Genomic DNA, 16,461 nt, shown 5'->3' with positions numbered 1-16,461 from the left:
TAATTATAAATAGTAGTAACACAAACAACACACAATGCCAATATTGTTAGAAATACAGAGATAATACTTTATCATTTCGTTCCAGTTAACATTTTCACACTTTCACTTAGAGGTTGCGTAGTTCCTACGTGCTACGCCGCGCCGTAGCACCTACAGGTTTCAAAATTACACAAACTTTATCCCGTCATAAACATTTTCATGTAAAATATTGCCAAGACGAGACCATTAGGCTCGCACTGTCAAAAATTCTTCTTCTACAAGCCCTAACTTAACTTTACACGTCAGTCAAAATATGTGGCTTGGTCGTTTCGTTACTACAAGAAATATTGTATAATAAATAATAATGGATAGTAAATTAAAATTTCCACCTTACATGTGATGGTAGCGAAAACGGCCAAGCCTAATGTTTGTGAAGTTAGGGCTTGTAGAGTTAAAAGCTAGGCTTATGGTCTTGTCTTGGTAACATTTTACATGAATACCATACCCATACTGTATCGATGCAAATATAGTTATTTGTACAACAAGAGAGCAAAGTTTGATATTTCTTCGAGTGATTGGTTTGAGTCCCGTGCAAGCGAAAGATTCTATAATAGATTCACGAGCGTAGCGAGTGAATCTAATTTAGAATCTTGAGCGTAGTAAGGGACTCAAAAGCGCACGAGATGTAAATAACTTTGATCTCGTGTAGTACACAAAATTTTTCACGTCAGTCAGCCATCAAAAAATACAACCTGAAAAAATGTAATCCGTCTTCATCACTATTTCACTTATGTTTTCTGAAGGTATTCTAACAATTAACTTTAATTACCGCAATAAAACAAAACGAAAATTTCAATAAAATGATACGAAAAAAATGAATTAACGAACATCAATTGACAGTTCAATCGACAACTTTTTTTTGTAAAAAAAAAACTTTGTAAGATACGGTCCGAATTGCGGACTATTTGTCAACTATAGTAGAGATCGTTAAAAGTCGTTAAGTAGAATTATTTACTGCGTAACAATTGCGTAAATTTGTATAAGTACATTGTTTTGATTGAATAACAAAATACGTAAAATATGGTATTTTTATTAAATTTTAAACTTTTATTTCATTAATTAATTATTACGAATGAAGACTCGTAGAGTGTTTTGGAACGATGCGGTCTGACTTATTTCAGGGGTCTATTATAAACCGTCAATATATCGTTGAATTACGTATGCACTTTTTTGTCTCTTTCTTTTTGCTAATGACAACAGTGACAACAGTGAAAGGGACAAAGACAATAGAATCCAAATACTTCGAACTTGTATTAGGCCCCGCACGTTGAAATGACATTCGAATATGAAGGTCACTTGAATGTTATTTTGTCTCACTCAGTGAGCAAAATGCGATTTTGCTCACTGTTTTTAAGCAGCAAATTACCCTTGTTCCAGCTGGCGACGTAAAAAATAATTTCTAATTCTGATTTTGATTCTGGGATTTTACTTATTTTTGTTAGTTGCTTATGACAATCTTCCACCCTCTAATTTAAAGGGTTGGGGGTGATTTACTGTTAAAAATCTCTTCTACAGTCACTCTTTTATACAATCTGCTTTTTACTGGTTTCCCATACAAACTTCAACCCCTTTTTTCCCCCCTAACGCAAAGGGCGTTAGGCACAATTTATATTACATATTACATTACATTAAAAATTTAACACTTCAGAACTGTTACAATTATTTAACATTAAACACTTTATCTCTCAGAAAAATCAACTTCCATGACTTCCATCCATAATTTCAACGACTCTACTGGCTTTAATGACATTGTAACTTATGTATATAAATTCTTTCGTATTAAAATATTTCTAAGTCTCTAAATATTTTTACTGGTTTGTAACTGGTTATGAGAAAAGAGTAAATTTTCTTATTTTGTACCTGGTTACAAAACTCGGTTACATACGCGGCCGAAAGGAAATCTAAAGTATAAGAGCTATGCAGTTTAATTCTTTACGCTTAATAAGTCCACTATTGACATAATATCCCGAGAATTTTGTTTATCTGGCATAAACTAAACCCAAGTTATACGTCAGTCAAAAAAACGACGAAGCGCTGCGCTTCGCTTTGCTCGTCTTAGCGTGGGCACTACCGTGCCCCCAGATCCACAAGAGTCACAAAGTAATTTAATGCAAATGTTGAGTGATTCCCTCATGTTGGCTGGTAGAATTGACTTTTAGTTAGGAGTGTAAAAACCTGTACAGTGTACACACCTTATTTATCATTCAAAATCATAGGGTCAAAGGGTCAGCAACGCGCATGTAACACCTCTGGAATTGCAAGCGTCCATAGGCTGCGGTGACTGCTTACCATTAGGCGGGCCGTATGTTTGTATGCCACCGTCGTGGTGTACAAAAAGGTTTGCAGTATGCACGTGCACTGCCTTATTCAGTTGATGTAAGAACTGGTGACTTGATGCAAACCTCAGTGGGATTCTGGTTTTTACTTGCCAGGATTCGCTATTATGTGTGTGACCTTAGGCGGCGCTAGGCTTGGGCGACGTGGGCCACCACCTACGGCCTCGCGGTTCGAGGGGCCTCGCGCCTCAAATACATATAACTGATGACGATGACTAATGACTTAAAAAAATATTGTATATTTCGTGCGCCACCAGATGGCCTCGCTAAATGTACCTCGCCCACACCAAATTTTGGTCTTCCCTACCAGTCTGTGACCTACTAAAGAGGATGTCTCCTCAGTCTATTTTCTATTTACCCGACAACGTGGAATGGTTATAACTTAACAAACTTATATGTAGGTATAATGTGTACAAATTTGTCTCATAGTCATATATTCCACAGGAGCGTAAGCTACTACTATTAAGCCAATTTCGGTGAACTGCATGCACATCACTTAAGCTATATCATGTACTTAATAACCAACTTTGAAATGGAACTACAAGCGTAGTTAGCAACGTTTTATTTAAAATAGCTTGGAGAACTAACCTAACTAATCTCTTTAAAAAGTTATCAGTCATTAAAGATAGACAACAACAAGGAGACCACTCAGGCACTTACAAATATCGAAGAGATTTTATTTGAACCATTGGCAATCAAAAAGCAATCTTTCACCACAGCATCAAAATTCCATCACGTCAGTTTTAGTTAATTTCCGTGTCACCTAACACAATCTTAGTTAGGCATCTATGCATAGGTTGGCAGCATTACGTGGGTGGCAGCCAGCGATGCAGGGGAAGCGAGCGTTAACCCTTCTGCAGTTCATTCGCCGTCTGGCCTCACCCCCACCGACCTCCCGCCACCCAGCGACTGCAAGCCTGGCTATACTGCAACCCAACACTTTTTACCTAATACCTATTTCTGCGAAAGCCATTATTAGGACCATGTAAAATTACCCCCTCTCGAGCTTTAATTTGGCTGACATCAAGCTGACATTGTGACAAATTTTAAGAAACTATATACATACCTAGATAGATACATAGTTCATACCACAACGGCGGCAAAGACGTTAAGCGGCCATCGCAGCTTATGGGCACTTGCAACCCTAGTGGAGTTGCGTGTTGCCGATCCTTTAAGTAGGTACACAATTTGGTGTGTTGGCATTGGCAGGTTAAGCCACAAATACCGGCCTTAATAGCACAGGGCCATCAAGAACCCAACACTACATAATTAATTAGATTACACAGTGTATGGAAATCGAATGTGCAATATTTATCGCCGGGTACTGTAAGTTAGTAGATTTATCTAATTAGAGTTAAACCAAGATAAGTTGGCAGCGATTTTCGCTGACTAGGCAGTGCAAGTGTTATTTTAAACGTCAAATTTGTATAAAATTATGACATTTATTAACACTTTCACAGGCTGGGCTATCAAAATCGCTGCCAACTTATCTTGGTTTGACTCTACCAACCCATCCTGCATATTCCTGCTTTGTACCGACAATTCCAAGAATCCGATATCTGAAGTCGAATGATCCTTGCGAGAAATTTGCTCCATGGCATGAAGACCTTGTATTCGTTTTCGTTTAAGCAATCTCGTCCAACTACAGACAATGTGAAAACGCTAAAATATACATATTAGTACGTAAGTATTAGGGTGGTCCTGGATTGTACGAAAAAAAATTGGTATTTTCTCGCTCCAAAAGTCTGTTCTCGTTTCATTGTTTACAAAAAATAAATATACCAAAAGTTAGCTTCCTATTACCTACCTCATTCAGCACCCCTAGTGTAAATATTTTCGACAGCGAAACGTGACGTACGCGTTTGCGTTAAGTGTCATTTTGTATGAGATTTTTGACTTTCCAAAACGTCCCGCTTGGCGCGCTGTTCAAAAACCCATACAAAATGAGACTTAACGCAAACGCGTACGTCACGTTTCGCTATCGACTAAATTTACACTAGGGGTACAGAAGTCACGATGTCACATGACTGATCAAGAAAGAGGTAGTCGAAAATTTTCAAATACTAAAATCAGCAAATATGATCGGTCAGCAAATATGAATTTGTTTTCCTCTCCCCATTCGTGCCAAGCTGCCAAGGCATATTTAGTATTTTAGACATCAACATGGTAAAAAGCGGCCAAGTGCGAGTCGGACTCGCGCATGAAGGGTTCCGTACCATTTATGACGTATTGAAAAAAATCTACTTACTAGATCTCGTTCAACATTTTACCACTTAGGACACACATTTTACCACTTTGGAAGTGTCTCTCGCGCAAACTATTCAGTTTAGAAAAAAAAATATATTAGAAACCTCAATATCATTTTTGAAGACCTATCCGTAGATACCCCACACGTATGGGTTTGATGAAAAAAAAAATTATTTTTTATTTTATGACTTATTAAAAAAACTACTTACTACATCTCGTTCAAACCAATTTTCAGTGGAAGTTTGCATGGTAATGTATATGATATATTTTTTTTAGATTTTTCATTCTGTTATTTAAGAAGTTACGGGGGGGGGGGGGGGGGACACACATTTTTTCACTTTGGAAGTGTCTCTCGCGCAAACTATTCAGTTTAGAAAAAAATTATATTAGAAACCTAAATATCATTTTTGAAGACCTATCCCACACCCCACCCCACACCCCACCCACACCCACACCCCACACGTATGGGTTTGATGAAAAAAAATTTTTTTTTTAATTTTTATGACGTATTAAAAAGAAACTACTTACTAGATCTCGTTCGAACCAATTTTCGGTGGAAGTTTGCATGGCAATGTATATCATATATTTTTTTTAGATTTTTCTTTCTGTTATTTTAGAAGTTACGGGGGGGGGACACACTTTTTACCACTTTGGAAGTGTCTCTCGCGCAAACTATTCAGTTTAGAAAAAAATGATATTAGAAACCTCAATATCATTTTTAAAGACCTATCCATAGATACCCCACACGTATGGGTTTGATGAAAAAAGCTTTTTTTAGTTTCAGTTCTAAGTATGGGGAACCCCCAAAATTTATTGTTTTTTTTCTATTTTTGTGTAAACATCATAATGCGGTTCATAGGATACATCTACTTACCAAGTTTGAACAGTATAGCTTTTATAGTTTCGGAAAAAGTGGCTGTGACAGAATCGGACAGACAGACGGACATGACGAATCTATAAGGGTTCCGTTTTTTGCCATTTGGCTACGGAACCCTAAAAATGCATGAAAATAAGGTAAAAATGGCTTATTGTTGACTTTTAAAGCTACAGCGCCGTCCTAGTTCATCAACTTTGCACGAGAAATAGGTCTAATACTACATGATCATCAACGAAAAAACATCAGTTCTCTATATTGTGGATTTTATTTTATTGACCCCAAAATGTCGAAATTTTCTATGAAAACTGAAAAATCGTCAAATCATCGCGACCCCTAAACTCAATTATACTTATTACACTACAATTTAGCATTTAGCTACAATTTAGAGACATTTGAGATATACCTAATCGAATAGAAAAAGCCGAGGAGGATAATAAAATACATTGGACCACCCTAGTTTGTATGCGTATATTATTTACGATATCTTACTCTCTACACTTACTTGTTGGCAATTGGTCGCCACTGTCGCCAGCATCAATTTACGCACCATGGATTTATTCGCATAAAGTTATCGCTCATTGTTCCTGGATATTACAGGTAATATTGTTCCTGCGAAAAAGAGAGTCTTAACTTGTTTCCTATGGCATATTATTTACCGAAACTCTTTAACAGTTTTCTGCTAAGACCTACCAACCAATTTAGTGTTATACCGCATCGTAAACCTAGATAAGTATGGAATCCGGGATCTGTTCGGCAACTTAATTAGCGCAAGAAGAAGGGTTATTCCCACTAGTTACCACCAAGTTGTTACCAGTGGTAACTATTAGGATTTTTTTTCCCACCTTTACTGGGAAAAAAATCCCACTAGTTACCACCAACTTGGTTTGGTGGTAACTACTAGGAATATTTTTTTCCCAGAAGTTACCACTGGTAAAAGGTAGGTTTTTTTCCAGTAGTTACCACCAAAAATTTGGTTAACGTTCAATACTAATAAAAACAGTCTAAATATTCAATAATTAATTAAAAGTCCAATTAATTATAAGTTAATTAGTTATTAGTTTAATTATAAGTCGATTACTGTTTCAGTAAATTGCCTTAAAAGTGATCAAAAATAGTCGGTCTTTGACTGATTTGTTTGTTCGTTCGTATACGTTACTAATTTTTTTTTTATTTACTATGATAATGCCCAATATGAAGAGGGGGTAAAATTTCAAAGTCTAGTTATACTAGGTCATTAATACCATTGAAGTTTATCAACCAAAATTATCAAATTTTTCATAACATTAACATTGTCATATTTATTACAGGAAAAATATAATCATCTCTCTGTATCTTGATAACTTTTTTTTGCAATTTAACCTCCTTTGTCGGTGTTTATTACATTAAAAACACCTTATTTCAAATAAAATAATAAAAATTGTTGAAATTGGTTCGCATAATAAAGAATTATCCCGAAAAACAACAACATACACACAGGCCGCGCAAATTAGTTAGCCAATTTACCGATAGATGGCGCTGTTCACAATTATGCTTAGTACGTAATTATAATTGTGACGTTATTTATTGAAATGGACCTTATTGTCGATGGCGCTTACGCCATTATCAGCGATGCTCCTATATAAATACAACGCTGGGCTACGCAGTGGGGCGTAAGCGCCCTCGACAAAAGAGCCAGGTTTCATAGATTACGCCACAATTAAAACAATTTACAATTAATAAGATAAATTTCAACCAAACCAAACCAAACCAAATTAATAAGAGAAATTATTCTCTTTAACTTTTAATTGTATGCACTTGTACCGGTTTTAATATTTTTGTTTACTTTTAAAGCTGTTAACTGAAACACTAATTGACTTATAACTATTTATTATAGCACTCTTTATTACAAGCTTTTATTTAGTTTCACCTGCCCGTTGTGTCTCTGTAATCAAATCTTGCAAGTTAAATTTGATCCACTTCCCGGTTTCCGATGAAGCTGAAAATTTGCATACATATTTAAGTCGGGTGACAATGCAATATTATTTTTGATCACTTTTAAAACAGTTAACTGAAACACTAATCGACTTATAACTATTTATTATAGCACTCTTTATTACAAGCTTTAATTTAGTTTCACCTGTCCCGTTGTGTCTGTAATCAAATCTTGCAAGTTAAATTTGATCAACTTCCCGGTTTCCGATGAAGCTGAAAATTTGCATACATATGTAAGTCGGGTGACAATGCAATATTATGGTACCATGGAGCTGATCTGATGATGGAGACAGGAGGTGGCCATGGCAACTCTGTGATAAAACAACGCAACCTTATTGTGCTTGGGGCTTTTAGAATTGTCTCGATGAGTATTCGTTATTATTTGGAGCCTGTCGTGTCCCACTGATGGGCAAAGGCTCCCCCCCATTATAAATAAAATCACTAAATTTATCTCTGTTCAGTGCTGTGTCTGGCCACTCCTTCAAGAAGGAGTCCAGTTCATCCCACCATCGCCGGTGAGGTCTGCCAGATCCCCGATTCGAGTTTTCGGGATCCCACTCTGTAGTGACTTTGCCCCACAACTCATTCGGCATTCGACAGACGTGACCAGCCCAATCCCATTTTAGCTTGGCCGCTTTCCGAGCTACATCGACGATTTGTCTTGGAGCGCAGCGTGGTGTTCCGGACTCGATCCACCAATTTGACACCTAATATGCTACGCTCCATGGCTCGTTGGCAAACCCCGAGTTTGGACTTCTGAGCTTTAGTCAAAGACTAGGGAATGCAAACCGGTTTTAACCGAAACCGAAAAAACCTGTTAAAACCGGTTTTTTGACGAAAACTCAAAACCGGGTTTTTAGAATTTAAAAAAACCGGTTTCGGTTTTATTAGGTTTTTTTATTTACCTAAGATGGATATCGGCCCTAAACCGGTTGAATCGACATGAAATCAAATAAGTAATGTGGTGTTGTGTTAGTTTGATCATTTGTAACGCTAAATGAATTTTTACGGTACAAAATACAAAAATACGAAAGATTAAAATAATATTAAGTACTGGCAGTGGCAGGACATCCGTGCTGGTATACCTACGAATTATATAGTAGAACTTTTTAATAAAAATAGGTATAAAAGGTCTTACTTATAATTATATTATGCGATGCGCTGTAGAAAAATTCCACGTAATCAATTATATCATTGGCAGCTTTAGTCTTTTGTTGGTTCGGTGATAACGACTTACCGATAACCTTTTTTGTCTCTTTCGCACTAATAGGAAAGGGTAGTTCAAACCCTAAAGAATGGAATTACTTGACTACCTGTGTTTGCCCAGTTTAAGCTAACACCATCAGTTTCTAATTGAATTTTCGAGAAGAAACACGTAACGTGAATTGTTGTATTAGCTTGTTTCATTTATTTCCTACTTTACAAATCCATAATAACTTAGCAAATATTTTATAAAGGAAGGTAGTAACAGTAAACGAATTAACTACTTGAATATATACCAGAAGACAGCGAAAAACTTAGAGCAAGATTTCGGATTGGGCCATTTGATTTAAGACAAATAACATTAAATTATAAATTGATATTGTCATATATTTAAGAAAAAATGACCTATCCCATCGGGGTCTAACCAACAAACCAAAAAAATAATTTAATAGAATTGATTTGTTCCTATTCCTAGTTACAAATAACATTAAGTCATTCGACTCATTTGACAATTCCCATACAATACAATAAAATAGTCAGATATTGTCTTTAATTTCGTGATAAAATCGTGTATATACTATCCTAGCATTCGTTTTTACACGTGAAGCAATCTTTTATTTATTCCATGGCGATGAATTTAAGAATTGTTGATTCTAAAAACTCTTTTTTTTTTGTAAAACCGAAGAAAAAAAACCGGTTTTGGAAAACCTCCGGTTTTGGAAAACCTCCGGTTTTTGCATTCCCTATCAAAGACCAAGTCTGCACTGTAGGAAGCATGCACATGTCCATGAGCTTCCGTTTGAGAGATTTCGGAAGATTACCTTTCATCGGGTGTTTCATGGACCAATAGCTTCTCCAGGCGTTTTCAATCAGTCTTTCGACCTCTTTTTCCTGACGCGCCTGGAATGAGACTAATTGGCCCAAATAAAATATACTCATGGACATATCCAATGTGTTCTCCATTTATTATCGATGAGTATTAGTTGCCTGTGGAAAAAAGTACAATCAGCGATAAAAGCTTGTACCAAAAATGTAATTTTTGCCATTAACTTATTTATTTACACTTTACTATTTCTACTGTTTTTATTCGTTTTCGTATTTCAATACAAAATTTTAGTGGTAACTACTGGGGAAAAAAAACGCACCTTTTGCCAGTGGTAACTAGTGGGAATTTATTTCCCAGTAGTAGCCAGTGGTAAAAGGTCAAGTAGTTAGTTGTCAAGCGGACCCCAGGCTCCCATGAGCCGTGGCAAATGCCGGGACAACGCGAGGAAGAAGAGAGAGTAACCAGTGGTAAAAGGTGGGAAAAACAATCCCAGTAGTTACCACTAGTAACAACTTGGTGGTAACTAGTGGGAATAACCCAAGAAGAATAGGCAGGCACCAGATTTTTATTGAAAACCAAATTTCCTGAGGAGTTTGCAATGCGTGTAATGCAGTGACTGCATATATGTATTAACTACCTACCTTTAGTCTGATGTGTCGTGAAAAAACCAAACATCTAGTGAGGTATTTTTATTTTTTATTGGAAAAAATACAGAGCAACCAACAACAGGCAACCACAATGTATGTTTCTTAGAAAAAAATAACATCGAGTTTACTTACTATTAAAAACTTGAAGCAACATAAAACCAACTTCTACAAATAATGATTAATGTTCATCATCTATTATTATGCTAATGACACAAATCAATAAATGATACACATCTACTGTGCTAGCGTAGCCGCTTAACTAGTATTAAAGCGCTTATCATTTAAAATCACATCGTGAACTTCTCCAAATCTGTTAAAAAATAAAAAGCGTAAAGAAACAATATCTTCAGAGCTCTACATCGTATCATCTCATAAAACTTAGTACGGTTTTACATTATCTGACCCGTTAACGAGCAGGTACCGACACCGATATAAAGGGTTATTATATCTACCTTTTGGTCGGTTATTTATACTTAAGGCTAAGAAAGACAAAAAAAACATCTCAGTTATTTCCCCGTCCCTGATAGCGACAAGATAGCAGAATTTTAATAACAACACTTCCGTGAAACACAGACATTTTAAATTTATTAAAACCGGTCACTCACGTATTTTAAGTCGAAAAAGGTCCACCCACCATCCTGACGTCAGAATGGCGGGTGGACCTTTTTTGTTAAATATTTCGTTTTAAGGAGAGGTACACTGGATTGTATTAAAGGTACACTGAGGTACCAACCGTTGGCGCACCAACGCAGACATGTCGAGCAAGTTTCGACTTAAAATACGTGGAGTGATCCGTTTTAAGCAGAAAGTGTCGTACGAAAAGGTAGATGTAATAATCCCTATCAGTGTTGGCCGAAACGTTAATGCAATTGAACATAACCATTACAAACTGTAACCGTCCGTTACGGTTATCTTATACTCAGTACTTAAAAAGGCAAAACAAGAATCAAACGTACAAAACAAGAATCCTTATCCATTTAAAATCACTAAAATCACAGCTTCCCAGCTTTTTCAGATCACTAGAATTTTTTTCTTTGAATGAGTAGTGAGAGTACCTAACACCGTGGCGGCTTAACCCAGATAACAATCGTTTGCGGAATCAAAACGAAGCGAAACGCTAAGATAAACATAAATTATATATGGAAATAGCAGACTTGGCCCCCTGAAGTGCCTTTAAATCTTAGTTCTAATCAGTTAACGAAGACGGGATGGTTTTTTTTTTTTTTTTTAATTAATCTATCGCCCTTTTAAAAAGTATGATAGATATTGAATTCGTGTTTAAAAATTGTATTCCCAGATTGTACCCGAAGCAAATCACAGGAATTTGTTCACCAAAATTCATATCATACATATATATTCAATATTCATATTGATTAATGTAAAAAGATGGCACTGCAATGGTAAATGCCTTATTTTCATACATAGGTAACTAAGACAATCAAGGACCACTGAATTACTGTGATTAAGAATATTTACAGTAGTTATTTATTGAACAAAGCTATTGGCATAGGAAGCGTCTTTCTTCATCATAAAACAAAATTAAAGTAATGTCCACATATTCTAAAATATTCATTTTACGTAAAAATTACAAAAACGTATGTACAACGAAAAGTATAATGGCCCATGTTTTGTAATTCTGTCTTGTTTCGATTTCAACAATCGTGTCGAGTATCCATATGAGAGATTTGGGTAATTTTATTTAAAGTTATATTATACACTACGCTTTTTTTTTTCAAATTAGTATTTTTTATATTATTTCTACTCATAATCACGAGCTTTCTCAATCCTAATAGGATAAAAAAAGTGTTCAAAATTTACATAATTTTTTTGATATTTTTCCATTCCGTTGCCGCCATACAAAGTCTATGAAAAAAGGGAACAGAATGGAAACAAAAACCTTGGGACACTTTTTTCTCCTATTATGATAGAAAGAGCTCGCTGATTCTGAGAAATTCATATATCTAAAAAAAGTATAATAAGTGTAAGTATAACTATGAATAAAATGACCCATTTATTAAAGAGTAAATCCATGCGGGTTCAGTTCAGACGAATTTCATACTTACTATTTTATCAATTACCTACCTACCTTGTAACAATTTTGGTAAGGACTTGTACTAGTTGTCAACTTAAATAATTAGTACATTACGAATCAAAGACAAGTAAATAATAAAAACAGTTTTGTTGCAGATCATATAGATGGCAACACTAACTGTCCATACTAAATGTCTATACATTCATTATTTCATTAACCATGTTCCAAAAGTACTGGACAATTAATTTGGACTATATAGTGCCATACAGCGCCATCTACTTCAACAGTCACAATCTATTTAGTGTCAGGTAGAAACAAATAAAAGAGACGAAACTAAAACTATAGCATGTCCAAAATACAATAAATAAAACTTTATCATAATGCATGAATGTGCAAATTTGACTGTAGGCGGTACCTTATGCATTATCATTATTATCAAAAACCAGTTTGTGCATAACCTAATCATCAGTATCATCACTTTTACACTACATTCGCCATCATATATTCAAAAGATTGTTGCAGAGTCCTGCCGACCTTGTCTTGCGCGGTTCGTCTTGGCCACGACGGAAATGCAAGTACTTGGCCATGACGGCTTTCGTCAAGTAGACATGGTGGATACGATGAGTTGCCGGTGGCAGGCTAAGTGCACGAGAAAAGAGACGCCGCTGCACTGTGGTGTTCATTTTAATACATAATGATCGTTCACATTCCCAACAGATTCTAAACAGCTCTTCACTTGGCAGGCATACCCCCTTTAACTCTTTTGAAGTTATGTTCTTATGGAACCAAAGTTTTTCATTCGTGACCAATCCATCTATGCATTCTTCGCATCTCAGGTATTTTGCTAACTCAACCGCCATATAACCAGCTATGTAGCCAATCATTTGGTATTTCTCCATTTTGTCATGTCCCTTATCCAGAAGTTTAACAAATTTGGTAGTATTCACGAACGCTCTCTGGTCGTCTTCAGTTTTGCGTCGCTTTTCTTTAACAACTGAATAACTTTCGTCGAAAGCGTGTTTGCCACTGGATTTTTTTATGGCATCCAGAGATACCTTAAGGGTTTTTGAAAGGTTTGCTGGGGCGCTCTCTATTTGAATACAGCCTGTTATACTAGACTTCAAATCATCAAAGAATCTCGTATATATTTTTTGGAATTTACTGGCATCCTCACGAGGATTGAGTTTGCGAATAATTGCAAAGAATTCATCCATTTGATCCCAGCTGAGCCAATTACTAGGAATGCAGTTTATAATCCCTTTTGCCACAAAATTGTTGTATAAATGTTTCAGGCTTTCAATGCTAATCAGCAAGCCTTTAAATCCTTCTGCAATAAAATGAGGGTCTTCCACAGCAAGCTGCTTTCCTATTCCTTGTTTTTCATAGCTAAGTGAAGAAATGTATTTCTTGGACTCATCCAGAAACTCAATAATTTCCTTCCCATTTTCTTGAGAAATAGGTTGTTTATAGCCAGATTGACCAACTTTTGAAAACAAAATGTAATACAAAGTGTTGATCATGGTGATGTATTCTATCGTTGGGCCAGAGTCTGCAAAATTTGGGAGCTTCAATCTATTTTTGCAAATTTCTAGTGCAGTGCCTAGACTCGGTAACATCAGTTCAGAGATGAGGTCAATCTTTAAAAGCATATTCCTCAAGTCTAGCATGTCAGTTGAGAAATTAAACTGGAATGTTTTTTTTGAAAGAATTTTACCCAGCTGTTCAATGAAGTTTTGACATATTTTTCCCTTTTGTCCATTAAAAAAAACTTTTTTTGAACAAATTGTCTGATAAAGGCTTCTAAGACTCAGGGTTGGGTCGACAAACAAAGTTACTGGATCTCCTGATACTGGATGTTTGAAGGTGGTTTTCAATTTCCTATGACTATCAAGCTGACCACCTAGGGCTTTTGCTACACTTGTAGTTGTTGTAATGGACACAATATCAACACCAACCTCATGACTGCGGTGCAAACACATCATGATAAAATTTGCCTTGGCCCTAGAGTTCAAACTATTATCAGACATTAAATAGCACACAGGAATTTTCCAGTTTTCCTCTAGACTTACAATCAATATTACATATGCTTCCCTTCCTTCAGTTTCATCATCAAAATCACCATCTAAATGGCCAGCGCCCACATCAACATTCACAGATCGATTTCGGACAAACATTTGGAGATGATCAGCCACAAGTGAGAAAATTTGTCTCTTGCCATTCTGGACACCTCTTTTTTCCAATATTTCAAAAGCTTGTTTGGTAAATCCTGGGTTAAACTTGTCATTTTCAAGCCAACTACCTAACACTTTGATGCTGGGCAGGGGTGTATTATAATTTTCTCTAATATATTGATAAGCATCAGGCGAATAGGAATGTAAAAAACTAGCAAATAATTTCAGGTTGTCTGTAGGATGGTCAAGGACATCTAAAACTGTATTTTTTTCATAATCATTATCAACATCCTGAACTGCATAAGTTAATACCATCTCCTGTTCACCCAGTAGCATCCTTTTCCTAACCATTTCTCTCAAAATATCTTGCATACTTAATGTTACCTTTTTTCTGGATTGCTTGGTATAGGAGGGGCCATTCTGATTTGATTCGACATCACTGCTACAACTAGAGTTTGAACCATCAGTACTCGTGTCTGTATAGTCTTCGGAGTTCGAGTCGGTTAAACAGTCGCCCGAGTCGGACTCTACAACACCAACGCTCATTTCAAGCTGCTGCAAAAAGTGATAGTATGAATATATTGAATATTCACAAATGTTTTTGAAAACTATATTTTGTCGGAGGAAGTACATTATTTTTAAACAACGAAATACATACTTACAGAAAGTTTTCTTCAGAAATAATTTTGATTTAAAAACTTTTCATAGGGACTAAACTTAAATCTTTTTTACATTTTTACTTTCCAAATAGTTTCTAACCAAACATAGAGGTACAATAAGTATTCAAATAACTCCGTAAACTCCGTTATGGTAATTTCCAAGTTGGACATCCCCGCCCCGCCAACCCCAAGTTTTTATCAAACAAAAGATTACGGTTGGCAGCAATGTAAACGCAAAGATTTTTCACTCTAACCTCATTTTTATTCACATTCCTTTTATTTATTAGATCTAAATATATATTTAAGTTTATCATAAAAACCATGCAATTAATTCTTTGTAATTATTTTTGTATCCGTATTATTACACTACATGATTTTGATTTTTTTGGCTTGACGGTTTTAAACCTAATACTCACGGCCCTGCTGCGATAACTAAGTTAAATTTAATATTTCAAAAGTATGCAGGTACTTATTGGAATCTAAATGTTGCATATAATAGGGGTTTACTGCAAACATCGCAATATCTAAATTTAGTTATCTTCATCTCTAAATAATACTACGCAGAAGCGCTCTTGCTGTATGCTATGTACTATGTAGACTACAATCAGCGGGCCTACCGCGAAAACCGAAATTCGCTAATTGTGGGGATCTTTCTCTTTTAAAAAAAGAAAAATGCCCGCAATTGACGAACTTCGATTTTCGCGGTTATAGCCCTGGCCCGTGAGTGCAAGGTTTTATGTCTGTTAATTTACTATGGTAGCACTGAACTCACATAATCTATACTCGATCGGATGTTTTGTGATTTGACAACCCTAACCACACCGTGCGTGGCTGCTTGTCAAGAACATCAGTCAAAGAAAGCAAATTCATGAGATTTTCATAGTATAATTGTATATGTTTGTACTCAAGATTATATAAACCATGCCGAAAAATAAAGGAAAAGGAGGTAAAAACCGGAGGAGGGGTAAGAACGAGAATGAAACTGAGAAGCGTGAATTAGTATTCAAAGAAGACGGACAGGAGTACGCCCAAGTCACAAAGATGCTCGGTAATGGCCGCTTGGAGGCCATGTGCTTCGATGGCACAAAACGTCTTTGTCATATTCGAGGGAAGCTAAGGAAAAAGGTATGGATAAACCAAGGTGACATCATACTGATAGGCCTACGAGATTACCAAGACGCCAAGGCAGATGTCATCCTAAAGTACACTCCTGACGAGGCAAGGAATCTGAAGACGTACGGAGAGTTCCCAGAAACAGTGCGCATCAATGAGACTGTGGTCTATTCTGTGGATGGTCTGGATGAGGACATTGAATTCGGCGATGAAGTTAGTTCAGAAGATGAAGCTGATGCAGTAGATGCTATATGAGAACATCAACCTATATTTATATTGTTTACAGTAAGTCCGTGTACATTGTTTCCCTGTTATGAATAAACATGACTTGGTGATTTTA

General features: G+C 36.1%; 2 protein-coding genes across 5 annotated transcripts; one reads left to right on the top strand and one right to left on the bottom strand.

Annotated features, from left to right (window-relative positions):
* Positions 1-11,210: 11,210 nt before the first annotated feature.
* On the bottom strand, positions 11,211-15,719 carry LOC133520916 (uncharacterized). 4 transcript variants are annotated; one of them, XM_061855599.1, is made up of 2 exons: positions 15,008-15,719; positions 11,211-14,904 (listed from the first exon to the last, which is right to left on the bottom strand). In XM_061855599.1, the coding sequence occupies exon 2, from the start codon at positions 14,893-14,895 to the stop codon at positions 12,676-12,678; it is 2,220 nt and encodes a 739-aa protein (XP_061711583.1). In that variant the 5' UTR covers positions 14,896-14,904; positions 15,008-15,719; the 3' UTR covers positions 11,211-12,675. The 4 variants fall into 4 exon arrangements, with proteins under 4 accessions (XP_061711583.1, XP_061711586.1, XP_061711582.1 ...); XM_061855602.1 differs by having other exon boundaries at positions 11,211-14,901; XM_061855598.1 differs by having other exon boundaries at positions 15,012-15,719.
* Positions 15,720-15,794: 75 nt separating this feature from the next.
* LOC133520919 (eukaryotic translation initiation factor 1A, X-chromosomal) lies at positions 15,795-16,461 on the top strand. Its single transcript, XM_061855607.1, has one exon. The coding sequence runs from the start codon at positions 15,930-15,932 to the stop codon at positions 16,374-16,376; it is 447 nt and encodes a 148-aa protein (XP_061711591.1). The 5' UTR covers positions 15,795-15,929; the 3' UTR covers positions 16,377-16,461.

Source organism: Cydia pomonella, chromosome 9, assembly GCF_033807575.1.
Source record: "Cydia pomonella isolate Wapato2018A chromosome 9, ilCydPomo1, whole genome shotgun sequence".
NCBI lineage: Eukaryota > Metazoa > Arthropoda > Insecta > Lepidoptera > Tortricidae > Cydia > Cydia pomonella.
The sequence above is the reverse complement of the archived record's forward strand: the minus strand, read 5'-3'. Positions and strand labels throughout refer to the sequence as shown.

Bases quoted from the DNA above. Each gene is read 5' to 3' on its own strand.
- LOC133520919 (XM_061855607.1), top strand. From the start codon at position 15,930: ATGCCGAAAAATAAAGGAAAAGGAGGTAAAAACCGGAGGAGGGGTAAG.
- LOC133520916 (XM_061855599.1), bottom strand. From the start codon at position 14,895: ATGAGCGTTGGTGTTGTAGAGTCCGACTCGGGCGACTGTTTAACCGAC.